General features: G+C 33.1%; 1 protein-coding gene across 9 annotated transcripts in view; it reads left to right on the top strand.

Annotated features, from left to right (window-relative positions):
* The first annotated feature begins 975 nt into the window (after positions 1 to 975).
* The window catches only part of LOC106077540 (uncharacterized), a 54,272-nt gene continuing 35,530 nt past the window's right edge, over positions 976 to 19,717 (top strand). The window contains exons 1-5 of one of the 9 annotated variants that reach the window (XR_008773698.1): positions 976 to 1,313; positions 1,427 to 1,849; positions 2,176 to 5,693; positions 7,931 to 8,029; positions 8,493 to 8,613. Coding sequence is in view for 4 of the 9 variants with exons in the window: in XM_056004255.1 (XP_055860230.1) it covers positions 7,931 to 8,029; positions 8,493 to 8,610; positions 16,043 to 16,111; positions 18,077 to 18,144 (354 nt within the window). In the remaining 5 variants the exon portion in view is untranslated. Of the gene's footprint in view, positions 1,314 to 1,426; positions 1,850 to 2,175; positions 5,694 to 7,930; positions 8,030 to 8,492; positions 8,614 to 16,042; positions 16,112 to 18,076; positions 18,257 to 19,717 lie in introns of those variants that run through there. The other 8 variants (XM_056004255.1, XM_056004258.1, XM_056004259.1 and 5 more) reach the window with 8 other exon arrangements.

A 19,717-nucleotide genomic window follows, 5' to 3' on the forward strand; every position in this document is an offset into this window, starting at 1 on the left:
AACATTTTTTAAAAATATTGTTATTTTTTTAATTATTAGACAAAAATTATGCATGGTAACTTATACAAAAAATTTGGCTACATTTACTGTGATGAATTTTTGCTGAAATGGTTTTATAGTTTTAAAGTGTTATGGTTCCCTATTTGAATTTTGAACGTTACAATCTTAAGATAAAATTATTAAATTTTTATTATTTTTGAAATCACAAAACTAAACTTAAGCTAAAGGAAACATTGTCTCTCATTGAGTTTGACAATATTTGAAATATCAGTCTATAAATTAATCAAATCAGATGATTCCATTGTCTTCACTAGTGGCTATACGTTTTTCTTTTCATTGCTTACTTGTTAAGTTTTTAAAATCTAAATCCAGCTTCAATTATTTATTTTAAGGAAATGCTAAAAATAACAATAACATTTTTGATCACAGTTTTGGTATTTAACGTGGAAATAGTTTAAAGCTAAGGTGTGCCTCCTCTCTTAACATTCTTTTTATTGCTTACTTTTTGCAAATCTAATATTTTACCCTGGAAATCAATTTTTTTAAACATCTGTTACTGATATTCCAATTGATTTGTTAGGAGATTAAGCGTTTATGGAAGTTATCCAAAAATCAATATGCCCCATTGTTATATCAACTAGGGGGGAATAATAACAACTGAACTAACATATACTTTTAAGGCCCTTAATCTTAACATTCCTAAGAACACTCTCGTTGCCTGTTAGAAGGTGGTACTACTGCAGACCTGCCACATTACCAGAAAATTCTTCAGTGGACACATAAAGAGACTTCATTCAATTTTGTTTCTCTTTAACAAAACTCGACCCTGGCAGTGCCAGAGAATGAATACTCGTTCGTTTCAAACATAATAATGATAATAATCATCTTTATTATCCGTGCCAGAATTTGTTTTCCAATTGTGCATTACATGATTAGAGCAAACATTTCTACAATAGCACAAAAGATATACGTTTGTCGCAGTTATCTATGTAACTGTATAGTAGAATTATTTCTCTAATTGATAGTGCGGCGTTGATCACTATATTGATGACGTCATTACACTATTAATATTTTCTGTGTAGACTAGAGGACTGAGCTTTTGTTGCTTGTCACAACTTCTAGTGACGTAAAGTTATTGTGTGTGTGTGGTTTGCGTCATTTATCGTCTAGTACAGTCTCTCCATTGTTTTGTACGTTGGTACAGATAGAAGTGTCTTAAGAGCTCTTGAATTTCTCCTTGTGTTTTGTTACTGGATAGCCTTAACATTTACCTTGGGAATTTTCTTGTTGGATTATCTTGACCCCTGTTTAGGGTTAGTTTTCTTTTTCATTGCATAGTTATCTATTTGAATTCGTTCATATTTGTAAGTCTATAATTAGACTAGATCTAGATGATTAGAAGAATCCTTTCTTTTATCTTCTATAGGGTTTTAGCGTCAAAGACTTAGTCGTAGTCTCAGTTCAAGACTCTATTTCAAGTTTTAGCGACAAGTCTAAGTAGTGATCTTAGCTTGGTGTCAAGTCTATGTGTTAGACTATGTGTCAAGTCTCAGTGTCAAGACTTGGTTTTCCAGTCTCAGTTCTATATTGAGAGTACAACTTTAGGTCTACAGTCTACAGGACTGAGGTTTTCCTCTCAGTTGGTTTTTACATGAGTCTGAGGTTCAAGATTCCAGACTGCGGGTTGCAGTGGTCAGACCTGATGTTATAGTGTAAACTATGAACTTCTATTTTGGAATTGTCGTCAGTGAAAAGTACCTGATCTAGAGGCTAGATCTACATATATTACCAGTTGTTGTTTTGAGATTGAAGGTCTATGTGATCCATTGAACTACCTATTATAGTTAAGGTAATATATTATGTATTTCATAATTATTTGAATGTTCTAAAAAGACTAACTGGATCATTTTAGATTACATATTATTACATATTGATATTTCATACTATTATTATCATTCATCATGGATCAGTCATTTGTAAATATATCAGTAGAATAAATTTTATTGTTATTTAACATCATACACTTAGTTTATTAGTTTATCTACAACTATATGTGTATGATGTGCTTGTCAGGCTGAACTTGAGCCAAAATATTATAAGTTTAGAAAATAATAACACAAATTGAAATAATATTTAATATTAATAAATATTCACATTTGAAATATATAATAATAGTTTGATAAATACAAGAACACAAGAACCTGACAACGTTCATAACCCAGCTTTGTCTTTACCATTATATGCCAAACTTACAACATTAAGTTACAGTTTGTTCAACGATTTTGTGTCTATTTGTTGTTTGATCGGTGTCTTCTATCTTCTTTATGATGGTCAAATGTTGAGATCACTATGTAGAGGGTTATTTTTTATCCTTAAAATTTTAATAGCTTTCTAAGCAATGTTTTTTCAAATAGGAGTTTAAGTGCGGTTTGTTTGTTGCCTATGATCTTACAAGCAGCCTTTACAATTTTATAAAGCTTATTTTTATTTGTTTTTGTTCAGCATGCCAGGCTGTGATGTTGCAACTTAAATTTACTGCAGATCTGAGCATGGTCAAACTTACTTTCACAATGTTTTTTCGCTAATATTAAAGGGTGACAATCGTTGTTGTCGTTTTCTTCGTAATGTAATCTGTGTTTTCAATCAAATGTAATTTACTAACACATGTACAATGTACTTAACTTTACTTATTCACTTAACTTAACAAATAAATATTCCTGTTGTACTGTGGTGTGTAAAAGGTAAAGAAATCAAAAGCCTTCAACCTCAGTGTACAATAAGAGTTAAACTTGATTTTCGCCTATTGTTTCACAAACTTGTTAAAATGCGCTTATTTTTGGCAGGGATTTGCATTTAATTTAAACAAATTTGAATGAGATTTAAAGATAAAAAAACGCTTTGATCTTTCCTTATTAGCTGTTGCTTCATACCACTGACCATTTCATCATTCGTCTTTGAATCAAAGTCCCACAAACTGATAATACTTTCTAAACATCATTGGGATCTTTATGAATTAAAGTTAAACAGACTTCTCGTAAATCTTGAATGATAAAGTAAAAAAAAATAGGTAGACTAGTTTTTTAATTCACTAAGCTCTGTAATCTTGTAAATAGAAACTAAACCGTGTTCTGCTTTGTAGTTGTAATTTAACTATAGTTTGAATAGTCAAGCGTTTTTTAATTGCTTATAAAGATTCTCAAAGTACCCTTTGGTTTTTTTTTTTGTTTATGTCAGGATGCTTGCAACATCATCCAAAAGCTGACGAGGTTTCTTAGCGATATTGAAATTGGTTTTCATGCAATGTAAATTCATTGGCAAACGTTTATCTTGTGACAATTCAATTAAAACCTATTGATACTGTATACTGGCCAGTTTTTCTCTTAGTCGACATTGTCATTTTCATTGTTAAATAATTGCTAAATTATAATACTTTAATGTTAGATTTAACGTCTTGACAACGTGGCTGTATGTGAACCTTCAGCTCTTTAAGAGGATTTTTACATTAGAAAGAGACGGTAACGAGTTTCGCCAAAGTCTAGAGCTCAAGCTGTGCTCAAGGCAGATGTTGTTTTACGTATTTGTGATGTCTTCATGTAAATAAACATGTATATCGTTGAGTTGCCACCCTTAAGTTATTACAAATTATATATAGATATATAGATAGATAGATACTAGCCATATATCACCCGCAGTCTGCCAGTCTTACTTTAAATATTACGGCTGATATAGTCACTGAGAGTGTTTTAAAATCAATTAAACAAAATTGTAATTCTATAAGTTAGGCGAATAATAGAATGTGTAATTAGTATAAATGGAGCTATCAAAATAGCCAATCGACCTAAATTCATTTTTTATAATATAAATTGACATCTAGATCAAGACCCTACTATGTACTATGTACTATTATAAAAGATGTATATCTAGTATTATAAGAAATAATAATAGGGCTCAAAAATCTTATTAATTATTGTATTGTTACGTATTTCTGAATCTTCTGGCTAGATGTATTAGTTGGCACACAAATAAAAACACAGCAAAGAACTTGACGACTAAACTTTCAGTTTCATAGAACTTTAATGACTATTAACTCTAACAATTGTCACTGTAACATGTAGCGTAGAAGACTGTACAATATCTGTCAGTTTACAGTTAGCTATACTTCGTTGCAATTCATCTCTTCACTTCGTTGCAATTCATCTCTTCTCAACTTGCACCGAGTCGTATTCCACAGAACAGACCAACGACACACTTCCCAGTGTCGCTCCAGGTCTCCAAAACTGAACCAAGTCGTAACAGACCAACGACACACTTCCCAGTGTCGCTCCAGGTCTCCCAAAGCTGAACCAAGTCGGATTCCAGTCTACCACATCAGAGCCGCACACGTCTTACATCGACTGTATCGACTGTAACGGCTGAAGTCCACTGTAGTTCGCTGTATAGACTTTAACGACAGTAGTCCACTCCAGTTAACTCTACCCTAGTTAACTTGCATCGAGTCGTACACATTTCTCTTCCACTAGAGCCGCACACGTCTTACATCGTCTGTATCGACTGTAACGGCTCACTCACGACTCCATACGACTGACTTTAACATTAACTCTCTGGCTTATATAGAGTCCCTAATCGCTTGTCCAAAGTTGAACAAACACTCCTAGTATCCTCTGGAATAACATGTCAGGAAACGTCACATCCTGTCTTTATTTATACATGTAGATTCCAGAAAACACCCGCTGCAGTGTCATCAAGTCGGGGTCACACGTAGTGACCTTTATCTGTCACTGTTCATTAGTAACTGTCCCACTACTTAGATCTGTTCGTGCCCTGGAACAACACGTGTGGACACGTCACATCCTGTCTTTGTTTGTACATGTAGATTCCAGGGAACACTAGCTGCTGTGTCATCTCGCCGGGGTCTTACGTTGACCTCTACCTATCACTGTTCATTTGTAACACTATGTTAGTTTGTTTAATATCCAATCATATAAAGCTTCATATAGCCTGTCCGATCATAGCGTGTTTAGATAGAGGATGTTAAGTGTGCACAACATATAAATGGAACTATTATAGTATACATTAACATGACTAAAAGCACATTTCGCAGCTAAAGCGAACGAATGTATGTAACATTGCTTTACCAACACAAAATTTAAAGGTTACTTTGATTAAAATATGAAATGAATGGACATTATTTTGTATGTTTATGTATGAAGTAAATTTATTGTTGCAGAATTAGATATAGAGTTAAAAGTTAGATCTAGAATTACATGTAGATTTCGATCGATTGTCTTTCTTTACAATAAAATATTTATTTATAACATTATTAAAAGAACTGTAACTTTGACTTCTAAACGTAAATGAAATAAAGGTAATGTCTCGCGGCATTGTGGAGAATTGTGGGTCGCAGAGCTATAAAGGTTGACAGTCGATGCTAGAATATAGTCTATACACTGAAGCCGGATGCATTTTACAGGATATCGTTTTAAAAACATGTATGACCAAGTAGCTCGCGATATTATTAACAGACACACACTGCTGCTACACACCAATGTGAAGCGAGCTATTGCGAACGGGTGTGTTCTTGACAAGCGTAACATGGGCAAAGAAAAGAGGGATAAAACAGACACTGCAGTAAAGGGAAAAAAGAGGACACTTATAAGTTACTCTCTTACTTTCTTTATTATATAATTCTAGAGGTAAGTCACGAGCTTACTTAGAAAAGTGGGAAAGAGCAGTATAATTGGTCTATATTTAATATATATATATATATATATATATATATATATCTTTATGAAACATTAATACTTGTTCGTCTTAGTCTATTTTTATTACAACGCTTGCATTTAGTGTGTCTGGATATAATTTCTTTTCACTCTACATCTCCTTCTTTCCATTCTCTAATCATACTGAAGCTTCGTACAATAATTCAAAGCCCAGAGATAGATAAAAGAATATATAAATAGAAAGATTCAATGATTGATGTAATGATATATTATATAGATAAATAGATAGATAGATAGATAAAAAGAAAGAAAGAAAGATAGATAGATATATAAATACATTGATTGGTTGATTGATTGATTGATAGAGTTAGAGAGAATGAAAATTGGCAGATTTACGGATCGATATATTATATATATATATATATATATATATATATATATATATATATATATATATATATATATATATATATATATATATATATATATATATATATATATATATATATATATATATATATATATATATGTGTGTGTGTGTGTGTGCATTGTAATAAAAATGGTTGTAACACACAGGGAGGTTGTTGTTTTTAATAAATCAATCGATCAACCAAGATTTATTAATTGATTAATGGATTGATAAGTGAGTTTAGAAATAACTGTAATTCAATGCAAAATAAAGTTGAGAAACTTGTTCTGAAATATTTTTCTAAAGAAAGATGAAAGTAATTTAGTAGCGTTATTCCTCTATGAAATACTATGACCAACATTTTAGGTTATAACCGATATTTGAAAGTACGACTGTTTTGGATTTTTTTTTTGTTTGCTAGAATAGAAATAAAATCGCACATGACCATACAATTTCTGTATTTGTGTTTATTTTAAATATAAAGCTAAATTTCGGGAGTCTGACTTTACCCCAGGGTAACTAGGGTGTGCAAGGTTATGGATCGCACAGCGTGACATCCACCAGTGGTGACAACCAAGTCGAAACAATTTTGCACTTTTGTAAAAGGAGATAACTTAGAAAAAACAACAACAAAGTAACGTTAGGTAGACACTAACATAATTATGCTCTTTAAGATTCGTTTATGATGAATAGCAATAACACTCAATAGCAAAAAAGTGTTGTTGAATATTTTCATCAATTTTACAGTAATGGAATCCAAATTAGTAGCCTGAATAAGTGGTGTTAATTAAATCCCAAATTATAATCACCATAAGTCTGAAGAACATTTATCAAGCTTAAAAAAAAAAGAAAAACATTTTAAGTCAGACATGACTACAAATAAAATTGACAGGGAATCTTAGCTATCATTGAGGTAACAAGGTTAATTATATCAACTCCCGTGTTCTAGATATTAGTCAACACGATATTTTGAATGGCCGCTTGGTAACTCGACGTAGCAGACACAACTAATACGTTTAATAAATAAATAAATAAATATATCGTAATAAACACAATATTACTATATATATATATATATATATATTCATATATACACCACATAGGAAATACGCAATCCACTAACATTTAGCAATGTCTGACCTCTACTGACTACTCTTACCGCCTGCTATCGACTCACTGGATAGCTCAAGGTAAAAAGTGTTCAGTTTGTTTATCATGAATTATGATCTACACTCATAATGTCAAACTAGAGCATCAACTTAATGGCTCCAACTTTGAGGTGTTGACAATATTGAAGCTCTACTTCTGAAATTATGGACAATAGATGAGCAGCTTTAGGACTTTTGTCATCTCTCTGTGATTTTACATTTCTTGCTTTGCTTAATTTTGAACCTATTACTGGAAGTTGTGGCTAAGCCAGAAGCGATTTTAAAACACTCATCTGAACTCAAACCTACCTTATATTTCGAAACTTACTCTAATTAGAATCTAGAAGAAAATGTCAGAAGATCAATCTCATGCCAGACTAACCATCCAAGTAAGAAAAAAGAACAATACATCAAAGTTAATCTTCAGACATAAAAATAACTGGCCAATACGTTTGCTAATTGCATATCTCATTGGGAATCATTACAAGCACTCTAATTAAGCCTTCAACTGCCATTTGAAAGACGCTTTTCAGAAATAAATGCAGAATCCAAATCAAGAATAATTTGTATTAATGGATGTTATTCCGTAAAAAGCACAACTATTGTGTATATTTGTTTTTTACATAATAAAGAAGTTTCGATATTTTTAACAGATGAGGTTATATACAGTGGTAAGAGATATAGTATATGCAGTGACGTTTTTTGAAGACGTTCAGAAAGATTTGGGAAAACTAAAGGATGACATCAATATAGTAAGCATAATCTGATTATTAGTTTATCACCATCTTTTTTTTTTACTGTTTATATAAAAATATCATTTTAATATATCTCTGAGCAAAGCTATACTGTAAGACCTGGAAAAATTATTCCAAAAGCAATTTATATTATATTTGAAAAGTTTCCAAAATATTATAAAGTGATACAAAGATTAGATATCCCAGATTTGTTTGCAAAGTTGGCATAGATCAGAGAATAAGCTATAAATTATAATTACAAGAAAAAAAAAGTTTAAACTCACACACAATTACACATGCACAATCTTAGCAACGCATTTAAATGTATCAAGTTTCATAGCAGTAATCTAACAACACAATAAGGATTATCTTCTTCAACTGGATAGTTATGAAATTATTATCGTTTTACTATGTTGTTTGTATTTAAAACATATCTCTATATGTTTAAGATTATATGTTTTCGATATTCTTAAAACGTTAGGTTCAGAAAAAAGGAGAAGAATGGGTTATAGAAGACAATGCGCCATTTGATGAGATGAAGAAAATAATGCAGACAGAGAAAGAAAATTTAATGCTTAAAATAGTTGATATTCTAAAAGGTAAAGTAATTTATTAGATGTTGCATATTTTAAAAGTAGAATAATTTTTTCAGGACTGATTAATTTTCTAAAATTTCAAATTCAAATTAAATGCTAATACTTTCACTAAATATACTATGGATCAATTTACTTTAACATCTAAATTAAATGACAAATCGAGTATTTAAGAACTAGCTATTCCTCTTAATTTTATCTTTATTAAGTCGTAAAATTATAAATCTTATGTTTACCATAAGGTTGTTGCAGTGGCGTAACTAAGGGGGGAACGATGGGGGATAATTTTAAAATCTCCCCTGGCCCCAACCTGGGGGGGCCCAAATGGGAGTCCGAAATTTATTTGTAAATACATAAATTAATATATTTCATTGAGAAATAGTGTCAACGGGTGTCTTTTTTTTCCACATTTATGGATTAAATTTATAACAAAGACTAAACCTAGATCTATGTCTATCAGTACTTTGACTTTGTTGACATTTTAAAAATATTTTTTCCCACAGAGATCAAAGTTTTTTTCTTAAAGTTAGTTTTACATTTTAAACTTTGTTGCCACGAATAAAAATGCATGTTATACAGCGAATTCCAGGTATCATGTTACCTTTACTAATAATAGATCTAAATGGCGAGTATATAATGGCTACACTAATTAACCTTGAAGCAAAATTTACAGAATCGAGTATAACATCCAAAAGTTATTCTTAATAATGCTAGAATAGTCTATTATTCGGGTTTGGCGTCTATAATTTCAGAATTAAACTTCACACTCGAGTTATTACCCCTCTATTCATCTTTCCTCAATCCAATGGAAACTCTTTTGCACAAAACATAAGCAATAAACAATGACGAAATATTATATAATATTAGTGTCAGGTTCTTGTGTTATTGTATTTATCAAACTAGTATTAGGTATTTCAAATGTAAATATTTATTAATATTAAATATTAATTCAATTTGTGTTATTGTTATTATTTTCTAAACTTATAATATTTTGGCTCAAGTTCAGCCTGACAAGCACACCATACACATATAGTTGTAGATAAACTAATAAACTACGTGTATATGTTAAATAACAATAAAATTTATTCTTGTGATATATTTACAAATGACTGATCCATGATGAATGATAATAATAGTATGAAATATCAATATGTAATAATATGTAATCTAAAATGATCCAGTTAGTCTTTTTAGAACATTCAAATAATTATGAAATACATAATATATTACCCTAACTATAATAGGTAGTTCAATGGATCACATAGACCTCCAATCTCAAAACAACAACTGGTAATATATGTAGATCTAGCCTCTAGATCAGGCACTATTCACTGACGACAATTCCAAAAAGTAGAAGTTCATAGTTGATACTACACCATCAGGTCTGACCAATGCAACCCGCAGTCCGGAATCTTGAACCTCAGACTCATGTAAAAACCAAATTGCACACCAGATGACCAACTGAGAGAAAGACCTCAGTCCTGTAGACTGTAGACCTAAAGTTGTACTCTCAATATATAACTGAGATTGGATAAACAAGTCTTGACACTGAGACTTGACACAGAGTCTAACACATAGACTTGACACCAAGCTAAGATCACTACTTAGACTTGACGTTAATACTTGAAATAGAGTCCTGGACTGAGACTACGACTAAAACTTAGTCTTGACGCTAAAACCCTATAGAAGATAAAAGAAAGGATTCTTCTAATCATCTAGATCTAGTCTAATTATAGACTTACAAATACGAACGAATTCAAATAGAAAAACTATACAATGAAAAATAAAACTCACCCTAAACAGGGGTCAAGATAATCCAACAAGAAAATGTCCAAGGCAAATGCTAAGGCTATCCAATAACAAAAACCGAGGATAAATTCAAGAGCTCTCAAAACACGTCTATCTGTACCAACGTACAAAACAATGGAGAGACTGTACTAGACGATAAATGACGCAAATCACACACACACTAAATTTACGTCACTAGAAGTTGTGACAAGCAACAAAAGCTCAGTCCTCTAGTCTACACAGAAAATATTAATAGTGTAATGACGTCATCAATATAGTGATCAACGCCGCACTATCAATTAGAGAAATAATTCTACTATACAGTTACATAGATAACTGCGACAATTAGCACATCCTTCCTTTTGAAGTTATTATCACATCCTTCCTTTTAAAGTGCTTAAGACTGATATCTACTAGGAACATTAACAATTCGACCACTTCTGGTTGTCTTGACTGGCACAACAAGTTCTCTAGACGTTGAGTTTACAGTTCTTTGTCTTCATCGGTATCATAGTACCCAAAGATGTCTTCATCGAAACTCTTATTTAAAAAGCATTGGTTTCTTCTGTATGTTTTTCCATCGTTTGTCTTTATGATGTAAGATCTGGGTGATGAATGTTTTTTTTTTTTATGACAACTGCTTTCTGCCATGTTTGACATAGACGAACTCTCCGACAGAGTAATCTTTAGGTAGTCTTGCTTTTGCATCGTATTTCACTTAGCTTTTCATCTGTCGTCCCTTGAGTAATGTCTCTGCATTTTCAGCTACCGATGGTTTCAATAGTTTTGGATCAGTTGCAATGATTCCCTGAGTCTTCTACTTGTCAGCTGTTGTGATGGTGAATACGACAGTCCGCTTATCGGAGTATTTCTATACTCGAGCATAACTTTTGCTTTCGCGTAAAATATAAACTACCAACAATGACCTAATATCATATAATATTAGCACAGAATCTTCTTCATGCAGTGACAAATTAAGAATGTTTTGCCTATCAGGAATTCTAGTCAAAGCTCCTGCGCCCAATTAATATAGTTCAGAAGAAACTACAAAAGTCTAGACTGCATATTTGGGAAGCTGTGAAGAAATTAGTACCATTTCATGCTTTCTGCAAAATGATGAGAAACTGACAAAAACCCAATCCATCAAAAAAGCAAAAGAAGGTAGTGAATACTATGGGTTCTTGTAATCAAAACAACCAGAGGAAAGAAAAGACTTGATGGGAAGTTGAGTTCTAATGTAGGACTGTCAATAGAACTGCAATTCAAACGTGTTTCGACAGAAGTGCTGGACAGATTTCATATGGAGATGAAGGGCAGATTCCAACGGCTGGAAAGAAAATGGATACCTTTGGGTTTCTTCTTAAACCAAGACACCTGTTAGATGAAGACATGCTTATGACAAACTGTGCTACTTCTCCTGTTTGTATGAGGAAATAAATGGCTTTTTCAATGTTTTCATTGATGCACGAGCACTTTTCATCAATAAACCAGTAATACAATCACCACTAGACATATTGAGGAAACAGGCTTCATATAGTAATTACATGTGCTCAAACCTTGCAACCTCCTCCGAATACCGCTAGTCAGGTCACTTCCATTACGTCTTGTGAGAGATCATTCTCAAAGCTTAAGTTCATCAAAAACTATCTCAGAAGAACAATGACGCAAGAAAGGTTTATCATGGCTTTAATGTCAGTAAAGTCACAAATACTAGAAAGTATAGATGAAGATTTATTAGATGCACAGATTAAACGGCGTGAAGCGATATCAATCGAGATTTGTCACTTGTGCATTATTTAACTAATGACATGTCTGAGAAAAATACTGAATGTAAAATAATAAGACAAAATACTAGATACTGGTCCTTCGAAGAGCGTTTCTGCAAAGCATCCACATAACCCTGATCCAGTCCCAGCTGCGATGAGCAGGACACGTCTGCAAATTGGAAGACCACCGCATCCCTAAACGACTCTTGTATGGCCAACTAAGCGAAGGAAATCGCTCGCAAAGTGGTCAAAGAAAGCGCTTCAGGGACACCCTCAAAGCTTCTTTGAAGGCGTTCAACATAGACCCAGGCACCTGAGATACAGAGGCACATGACAGAGCATCATGGCGTCGCGTTGTGAAAACTGGCGCACAGGTTGCTGAAGAAAAGAGAACAACGATGGCAGAAAAAAAAACGCCAGAGAAGAAAAGCAAGGCCAATGACACTAGCTCCAGCTGGAATAACCTGCCCAGTGTGCGGCCGAATATTCCGGGCTCACATAGGTCTCACCATCCACATGAGGAGGCATACAACCCCAGTGCAAAGCCCTCAGCCCCCTGGATGACAAGATGGTCATCATTGAACCACGTTGGAAGAACTATATATATATATATATTTAACGAATAAACAACGGTATTATTCATTAAAAGAGTCTCAATGATTATTTTTTGTTAAGTTTACTGATATACTAAATCAATTTGATTTTGGCCTTATGAATTTTTGCATACATAATCTCATGTCATATGTCGAATGTCAAAATGCGAGGGGCCCCCAAAGAGGTCAATTCCCCCGGGCCCCCAAATCCTTTGTTACTGTTACATTTATATGTGTATTTATGTTTATGTATGTTGTGTGTGTGAGTGTTTGTTTTCTTGTAGTCTCCCTTGTTCTAGTGTTCAGTATGTTCACGATTTCACGGTTTACTCTGAAGTGTGTCAGTAGTGTGTATTCACTGTGTATTAGTCTCTGCTGGTTGTTCTCTCCTTGTTTCATGTTAATAAAATTGGAGGGTAACTTTAAACATCAGTATTGTTAAGTGTATTGTGATAATATAACAGTTACGCCCCTGTGTTGATGTACATTTACTTCATCAAACCCTTTTTATTTTAATTAACATAAATATTGTTTAATATATAAACTTTTTATGTAATCAACTTCTTATTTAAAGTAATGTCTGTATTTTATAAGATATGATTTGGTAAAAATATTATTAAATTTAGATATACTTTTATTGTACAATTGGGTTACAATTTTACGAAATCACGTTTCATTTTTTTTTGTTCTTCAAATAAATCTATAGTTATACAAAAAGTAAACACATCGTGGTATCAAATGACTCGGATAACATAATACTTATAATAGGGCTGCCATCGGTACGTAGTAATACAGGTACTAGCTCTGAGAAAGATGAAATAAGTAGGTCAGGAATACATTTTAAACTTTACTGTACTATTAGGACTAACTTTAAATATTGTTTAGTTGTAACAAAAAGTCAAAAACTTTCGATACAAAATATCGTCACAACATAACTATTATACTCAATTTTAAGAACTTTTTTTTTGGTGAATTATTGAATTACATTAAATTTGCATTATTACATCATCTGTGTTTATGTAATAATTAGTATGGCCTGGCTTCAAACAAGATAAACAGATGCTTACCATATATTTATAAAGCAAGGGATTTTTACTGTTGTCTTTCAAGAATTTTTCTGAATTATACTTAATTTATTTGTAAGTTTAATAAAGAATACGTGAATTTTTTTTTCCATTGAATTTTTATCTTAGTAACTAAGGAGGTAAGTATTGAAGGCTAATACTATTGACAATTGCATAGTTAATATAAACATGTATTTTACATTAATAAAAGCATAGAAAAATTACACTAACATGTGATTGTACATTTTAGCGGACCCCGAAACAGAAATAGCCGCTAATTTATGTCACCCGTCCGTTATCCTTTTTAGAAAACATATTAAAAATCTTACATTGGAAAGTACTGATGCAACGGCAACATTTTTTTTATTTGAAAGTGAAATTGTTGTTTTTTTTTCTATCATAAAAATACACCATTGTTACAACTATTCAGTGTTAATAGTACAAAAAAAAACACGAAAGACTATTTAATAAAAGACACAAATACTTAGCCTATTTTTAACACATTTATACAAAATGTTTTAGATTCTTTGTCATTAAAAGATCAGCCATGCATGGGTGTCCCCTTTCCCCCTTTTTATACACCCTATGCCTGCTCTATCAGAAAGCCTTAGGTTAGACCAAGAATTCGTAGGTATTAAAATCCAAGGGTCGATTCCCGTATTTTAAACGAAGACATATGTAGATGATATACCCTTCAGAAAAAGTCGTTAAAATAATAATGGAGAAATTCACACGTTTTGAGAGGTAGAGCGGGTCGAAAATAATTATAAAAAAATCAGCCATATTGGGGTTAGGCAATCGGGATATTCCCCCCCCCCCCAGATATCACGTTAAGTTTTAGGATAGAGAAAGAGATTAAAATTTATGGAGCAAAAATGCGGCACTTTACATTTAAAAAAAAAAGGATGAGATTGCAAATCTCATAAATTCATAAAAAAAACTATGCAAAATTATTAGAGAATGTATCTTTACAAACACATTAACTAACACCAAACACAACACACTAATACAACATAAAAAGGATGGGGAAATATGATTTAAATATATCAAAACCAAAATTAAAGTACTTCGTGTATCGGTAGGGTTGTGAGGTCCCTTGAAAACGCCCCTTTAACCGTATGTTATTTTGGTTTGAGACTTCATAAAATTGTCCCCATCCAAAGCAACACACCTAACTATTTCGGCACCCACATCCACTTTTACAGACATCTACAAAACACTAAAAGGTTAATACATCACAAAATTTAAAACATTTACACTGTTTTTAGAGCAGGGGTTCTCAACATGTGGGTCACGACCCCCTTGGGGGTCGATTGACGATTTGCCAGGGGTCGCCAAAGACCATCGAAAAAATGGATTGTTTTGTCTATTCTTCTATTGCTGTGTGTGTAAAAGGGGGGGGGGGTTCGCGGCAGAGTGGGGGATTGTGAAAAGGGGTCGCCGAGCTTAAAAGGTTGAGAACCGCTGTTTTAGAGACAAACCTTAGACAAAATAAAGAGCTTGTTATTCCTCCATTTCTCTCTGTCCTTTGCTTTTAATTTAATTTCATTCAAAGACATGCTTTCAGGTTGGCTTCTCATAGCTTCCTTTTTGTTCATCTTTATCTTCTTCCTGTTACTGTTACTTTTTGCAGCCCTGATGGCTTTGTTATGTGGCCATAGAGTTTTGAGTTAACGTTTGTTGACACTGGTTAAAAGGTCAATGTGGAATCCAATCGCTGTAATAATCCTGTTTCTAATCTCTTCATTTTTGATGCAGTCTTTAAAAGAAACACCTAGGATTTAAATATATCTTCTTAACTATCAGTTCATTGAATGCATATGAATATTAACAATGTGAAAACATTAATACAACTCCGTATCCTGAGGAATCAAGTCGTTAGTCGAACTAACAATACAAAAGTAGAGGCGATACTTTCGACACTTTTTATATCGACGAAGATAGGGTTGTAGTTGTTGATAGTTTGTAGGTCATGGTTTCTAATATTATTTTTAAAATATTGAAACCTGCCTTTTTACTTGCCTGAGTGGACCTGTTCGAGGGCCGATTTAGAGTTTGTGGTTTCACACAAACATATCTAAATGTTGTCAACATATTTTTTAAACTATTATTATCAAAATTGTATTCTTAAAGTAAATTTAAAAAATAATTAACAAGAACAATAAACTATAGACAGGGTTAACATGTATCATTGTCATACTAATTCTAATGTGTTTAATGTTTGTAGATATAAAAAAGAAATGTGATATATGTGTAGATGAAGAAACTCCTAAAGATACAAACTCGTGCAATGAAGGTTAGTTACATTAATGTATAACATTATTTCTAAAATCTAGTGTGTATCTTCACAAATAGTTTACATGGACTTTGACAAAAGTCTGTTAATCTTCTTAATAGTTTAAATTCCTTTCTATGCTTACAAGACACCTTCTTTTTATAACTATATATTTAATAAAAGTTAATAAAAATAATCTCTGTTTTGCTTTTAATGACTGAAAAAACGAAGTGTTAAGTACTTAAGTAATTTTGTTGTTTGTATTCATGTATATATGCATGCATGTTTATATATATATATATATATATATATATATATATATGCATTGTAATAAACATGGTTGTGACACACAGGGAGGTTGTGTTTTTTTGTCTAGACAGCGGATGCAATCGTTCCAGGTCAGTGCTAAACAGGCGGTCAAGCGTGATGAGTTGCGACGGTCAGCCACGACGTTTCAAAAAGGATCTGTGTTGTAAATAGAGCTCATGAGCGTCACGAGGGATGTAGTCATGTGGTGAACTGAATCAGAAACCCCATTAGTAACGAACCATGCTGAGAATTATTTCTTTAAAGCACGAAGAGGAAAAGGGCAGTGAGTTTTAAGGTCGCCTTGTCCCTGTACAAGGACAGACCTAATGCCGTACACAGACCAGTTATCTCTTTCTGATTTCCTTGTCCCGATCGTCCCTCATGCAAAACGCGACATTCATAAAGAATGTTGTTTAACTGTTTTATCGAACTGGGATAGGACGGCCTGTTTCGCATTGCAGAGCTCTCGACATGCGTCCTTTAGGTCTGGTCTACTCGACTTCTTATGAAGCTCTCGGCCCATATAGGAAGCGTCCCAACTGTCGATCCAAAGAGCCGACAAAAGTCAACCCTCTGATAACTGACCAGACCACAATGTGGCTGAGACCCATTGTGATGAACCAGAATGGTTGATCAATGTTCCTTCCGGTTCAAAAATGTTATTAGGGACACTTTATAAAATGCGGAGGTGTCACTGTAAGGTCGGATCAGTACAGCCCGGGTTTACTACAGACGACTTGGTTCAACGGTGCGGTTCTGTATGGCGCTTTACGACGTTTTGGTGCGAAGTTTTAATCTTGATCTGCGATCCTGTCTGACACAACGAAAGAATATCAGAATGAAATCTATCAAAGGCGAATGACAGAGAAGAATGAAGAAAGAAATCTTGTGTGGTGCCCCAACGGTCCACCAGACAAAGGATAGGTGAAAGTGAAGCAGAAGTTCGATGTGAACATGGCCTAAGTAATGTCATATAATAATTACCTAATTGATCTAATTGTTCTGTAAACGGTCAATTTCTTATTCACAGCACCAAGACAAAAAAAAACAACATTACTGTGAATAAGTTATCAGTACTTTGTTGTGGCAATAGCCGTTTAAGCGATAATATGAAAAACTATTTATTAGTTGTTGTTTGAAATTATTTTCCACTTAAATGCATAGGAATATTTTTTTTTTCTTTCGAAAAATAAAAGCAAACTTTTTTTAAATGTAGTTGTTAGTATGATAGAGCGTATTTTCTTTAGCAATACAATTGTAAAGAATAAATAGAAGAAAAAATCTTAAAACTGTTTGCATAAATATGTTAAATTATGATATATATGAATATGTATCCCTTACTAAAAAGCTTCCGTTTTTGTTACTATTAAAAGTGAATAGTTGTAAAAATGGTGTAATTTTATGAAAAAACTGCTTGCATAATTGATTTAAAAAATTAAAATTTTCACTTTAAGAAAAGAAAAAAGTAGCCGTTGCATTAGTACTTTGAATGGTCCAAAATATCATGCTGTCGTACTTTCATCATCTTTTTTAGTTTATGATATCTAAATGTGACGGACGGACGGATACACAAACAACACAAAACTAATATTATCTATTCTCTATTAGGGGGCCGCTAATAAATCAAATCTGTTTATAAAAAAATCAATTTCTCTTTCTTCTTTATCTTTTTCTTAGATTCCAGTAGAATCACAGATTTGTCTATTCTGAAAATGAACGATTATTCATTGTCAGGATGTGGCTAAAATGTAAAGAATTGATTTTAAAAAAATGCACAATGCTTCGTTACACGTTTTGTTTCAATTGCTTTGTAATGCAGCTTTTGTTTATTCAACACACAAAGTTGGAAAAAAATGAATCCAATTCGAAAACATTTCTTGTTTTGGCTGTACGTTGTTTTAACATTTCGTATAGTCATCCATGGCCACTGAACAAATATAAGTCAACACCTTTGACAGTTGTAAGGAAATTAGTTTGAACACTCTACTATAAAGATCTGGATTTATACGGATGTTAGTACGGTATATAGATAGGCCCCGAAATGAATAAGTGATATCTAAATCAGTATATATGACAGGCTCGATTAGACGTATGATTCTGATAGTAGCTTTTAACTATAAATGAAGGAAGCTGACTATTTTAAGGTGCGTGTATATATACTTTTTACTAACAATCAACAATGAAGCAAGAAAGTTAGGATTTATACACAAGTACATTTCACATACGCAGTATAATATATTTCAATAAGAATAACTAAACAGCTGAATACAAGTACATTTCACATACGCAGTATAATATATTTCAATAAGAATAACTAAACAGCTGAATACAAGTACATTTCACATACGCAGTATAATATATTTCAATAAGAATAACTAAACAGCTGAATACAAGTACATTTCACATACGCAGTATAATATATTTCAATAAAAATAACTAAACAGCTGAATACAAGTACATTTCACATACGCAGTATAATATATTTCAATAAGAATAACTAAACAGCTGAATACACCAAGTACTACTGACAGCAGCTATGTGTTAGCACTTGTGATAAAATGCAAGTTTATAGCAATAAAAATATTTAGTAAACAGACTTAGAAATATTCCTGTTTTTTGAACCCATTCAAAACATAAAAACACAAATATGTACACTACCCCTGACCAGAAACAGATAAGCATTCCACACTGACCACCATTTTTACCCCCTTGAATAAAAATATAGCGACGGACCTCGTGTATGAATTGTGTGATTGGCTTGCTTGGTATCTAGGGGATGACTATTTTTGAATTGTCACACACTGGTCCATCAGAGATAATCGGAAGGAGACATGCAACGAGACAAACAATGGAGAAAGATATAAATAGTGAAAATTTAAGGAGTATTTATTTACATGAATATACAAAGTAGAATAAAATAGGTGAGGGGATTGGTATCTATCTCGTTAGCAATATTGTATCATCATACTAAGTACTTAATTAGATAGTATGCCACTTTGTCCTCTGCACTTAGCTGGTTGTCCTGCTGATGTCGCAGCTGGCTGTGATCCTGGCTGGAGGTCTTACAGCTGAAGGTGGCGCTCTAGCGGGTAGAGGGTCGCCGGTGATTCAGTTCTTGTGGAGTCTCAATCCAAAGTTCTGATATCTGTAGTTGGCACAGTAGGGCGGGAGGCTGGCTACCGTGGGCACAAGGGTACTGCGGGCAGAGCTGATCTGCCGTGGGCAGCGTCGTTAGCAGGATAAGTCCAGTGAGCTGCGGAGATCTGGCGGAGCTATGACGTCTCGCACAGACATGCCTATAGGTACGTCGTGCCTAAT

This window comes from Biomphalaria glabrata, chromosome 11, assembly GCF_947242115.1.
Source record: "Biomphalaria glabrata chromosome 11, xgBioGlab47.1, whole genome shotgun sequence".
In the NCBI taxonomy this organism is placed as follows: domain Eukaryota; kingdom Metazoa; phylum Mollusca; class Gastropoda; family Planorbidae; genus Biomphalaria; species Biomphalaria glabrata.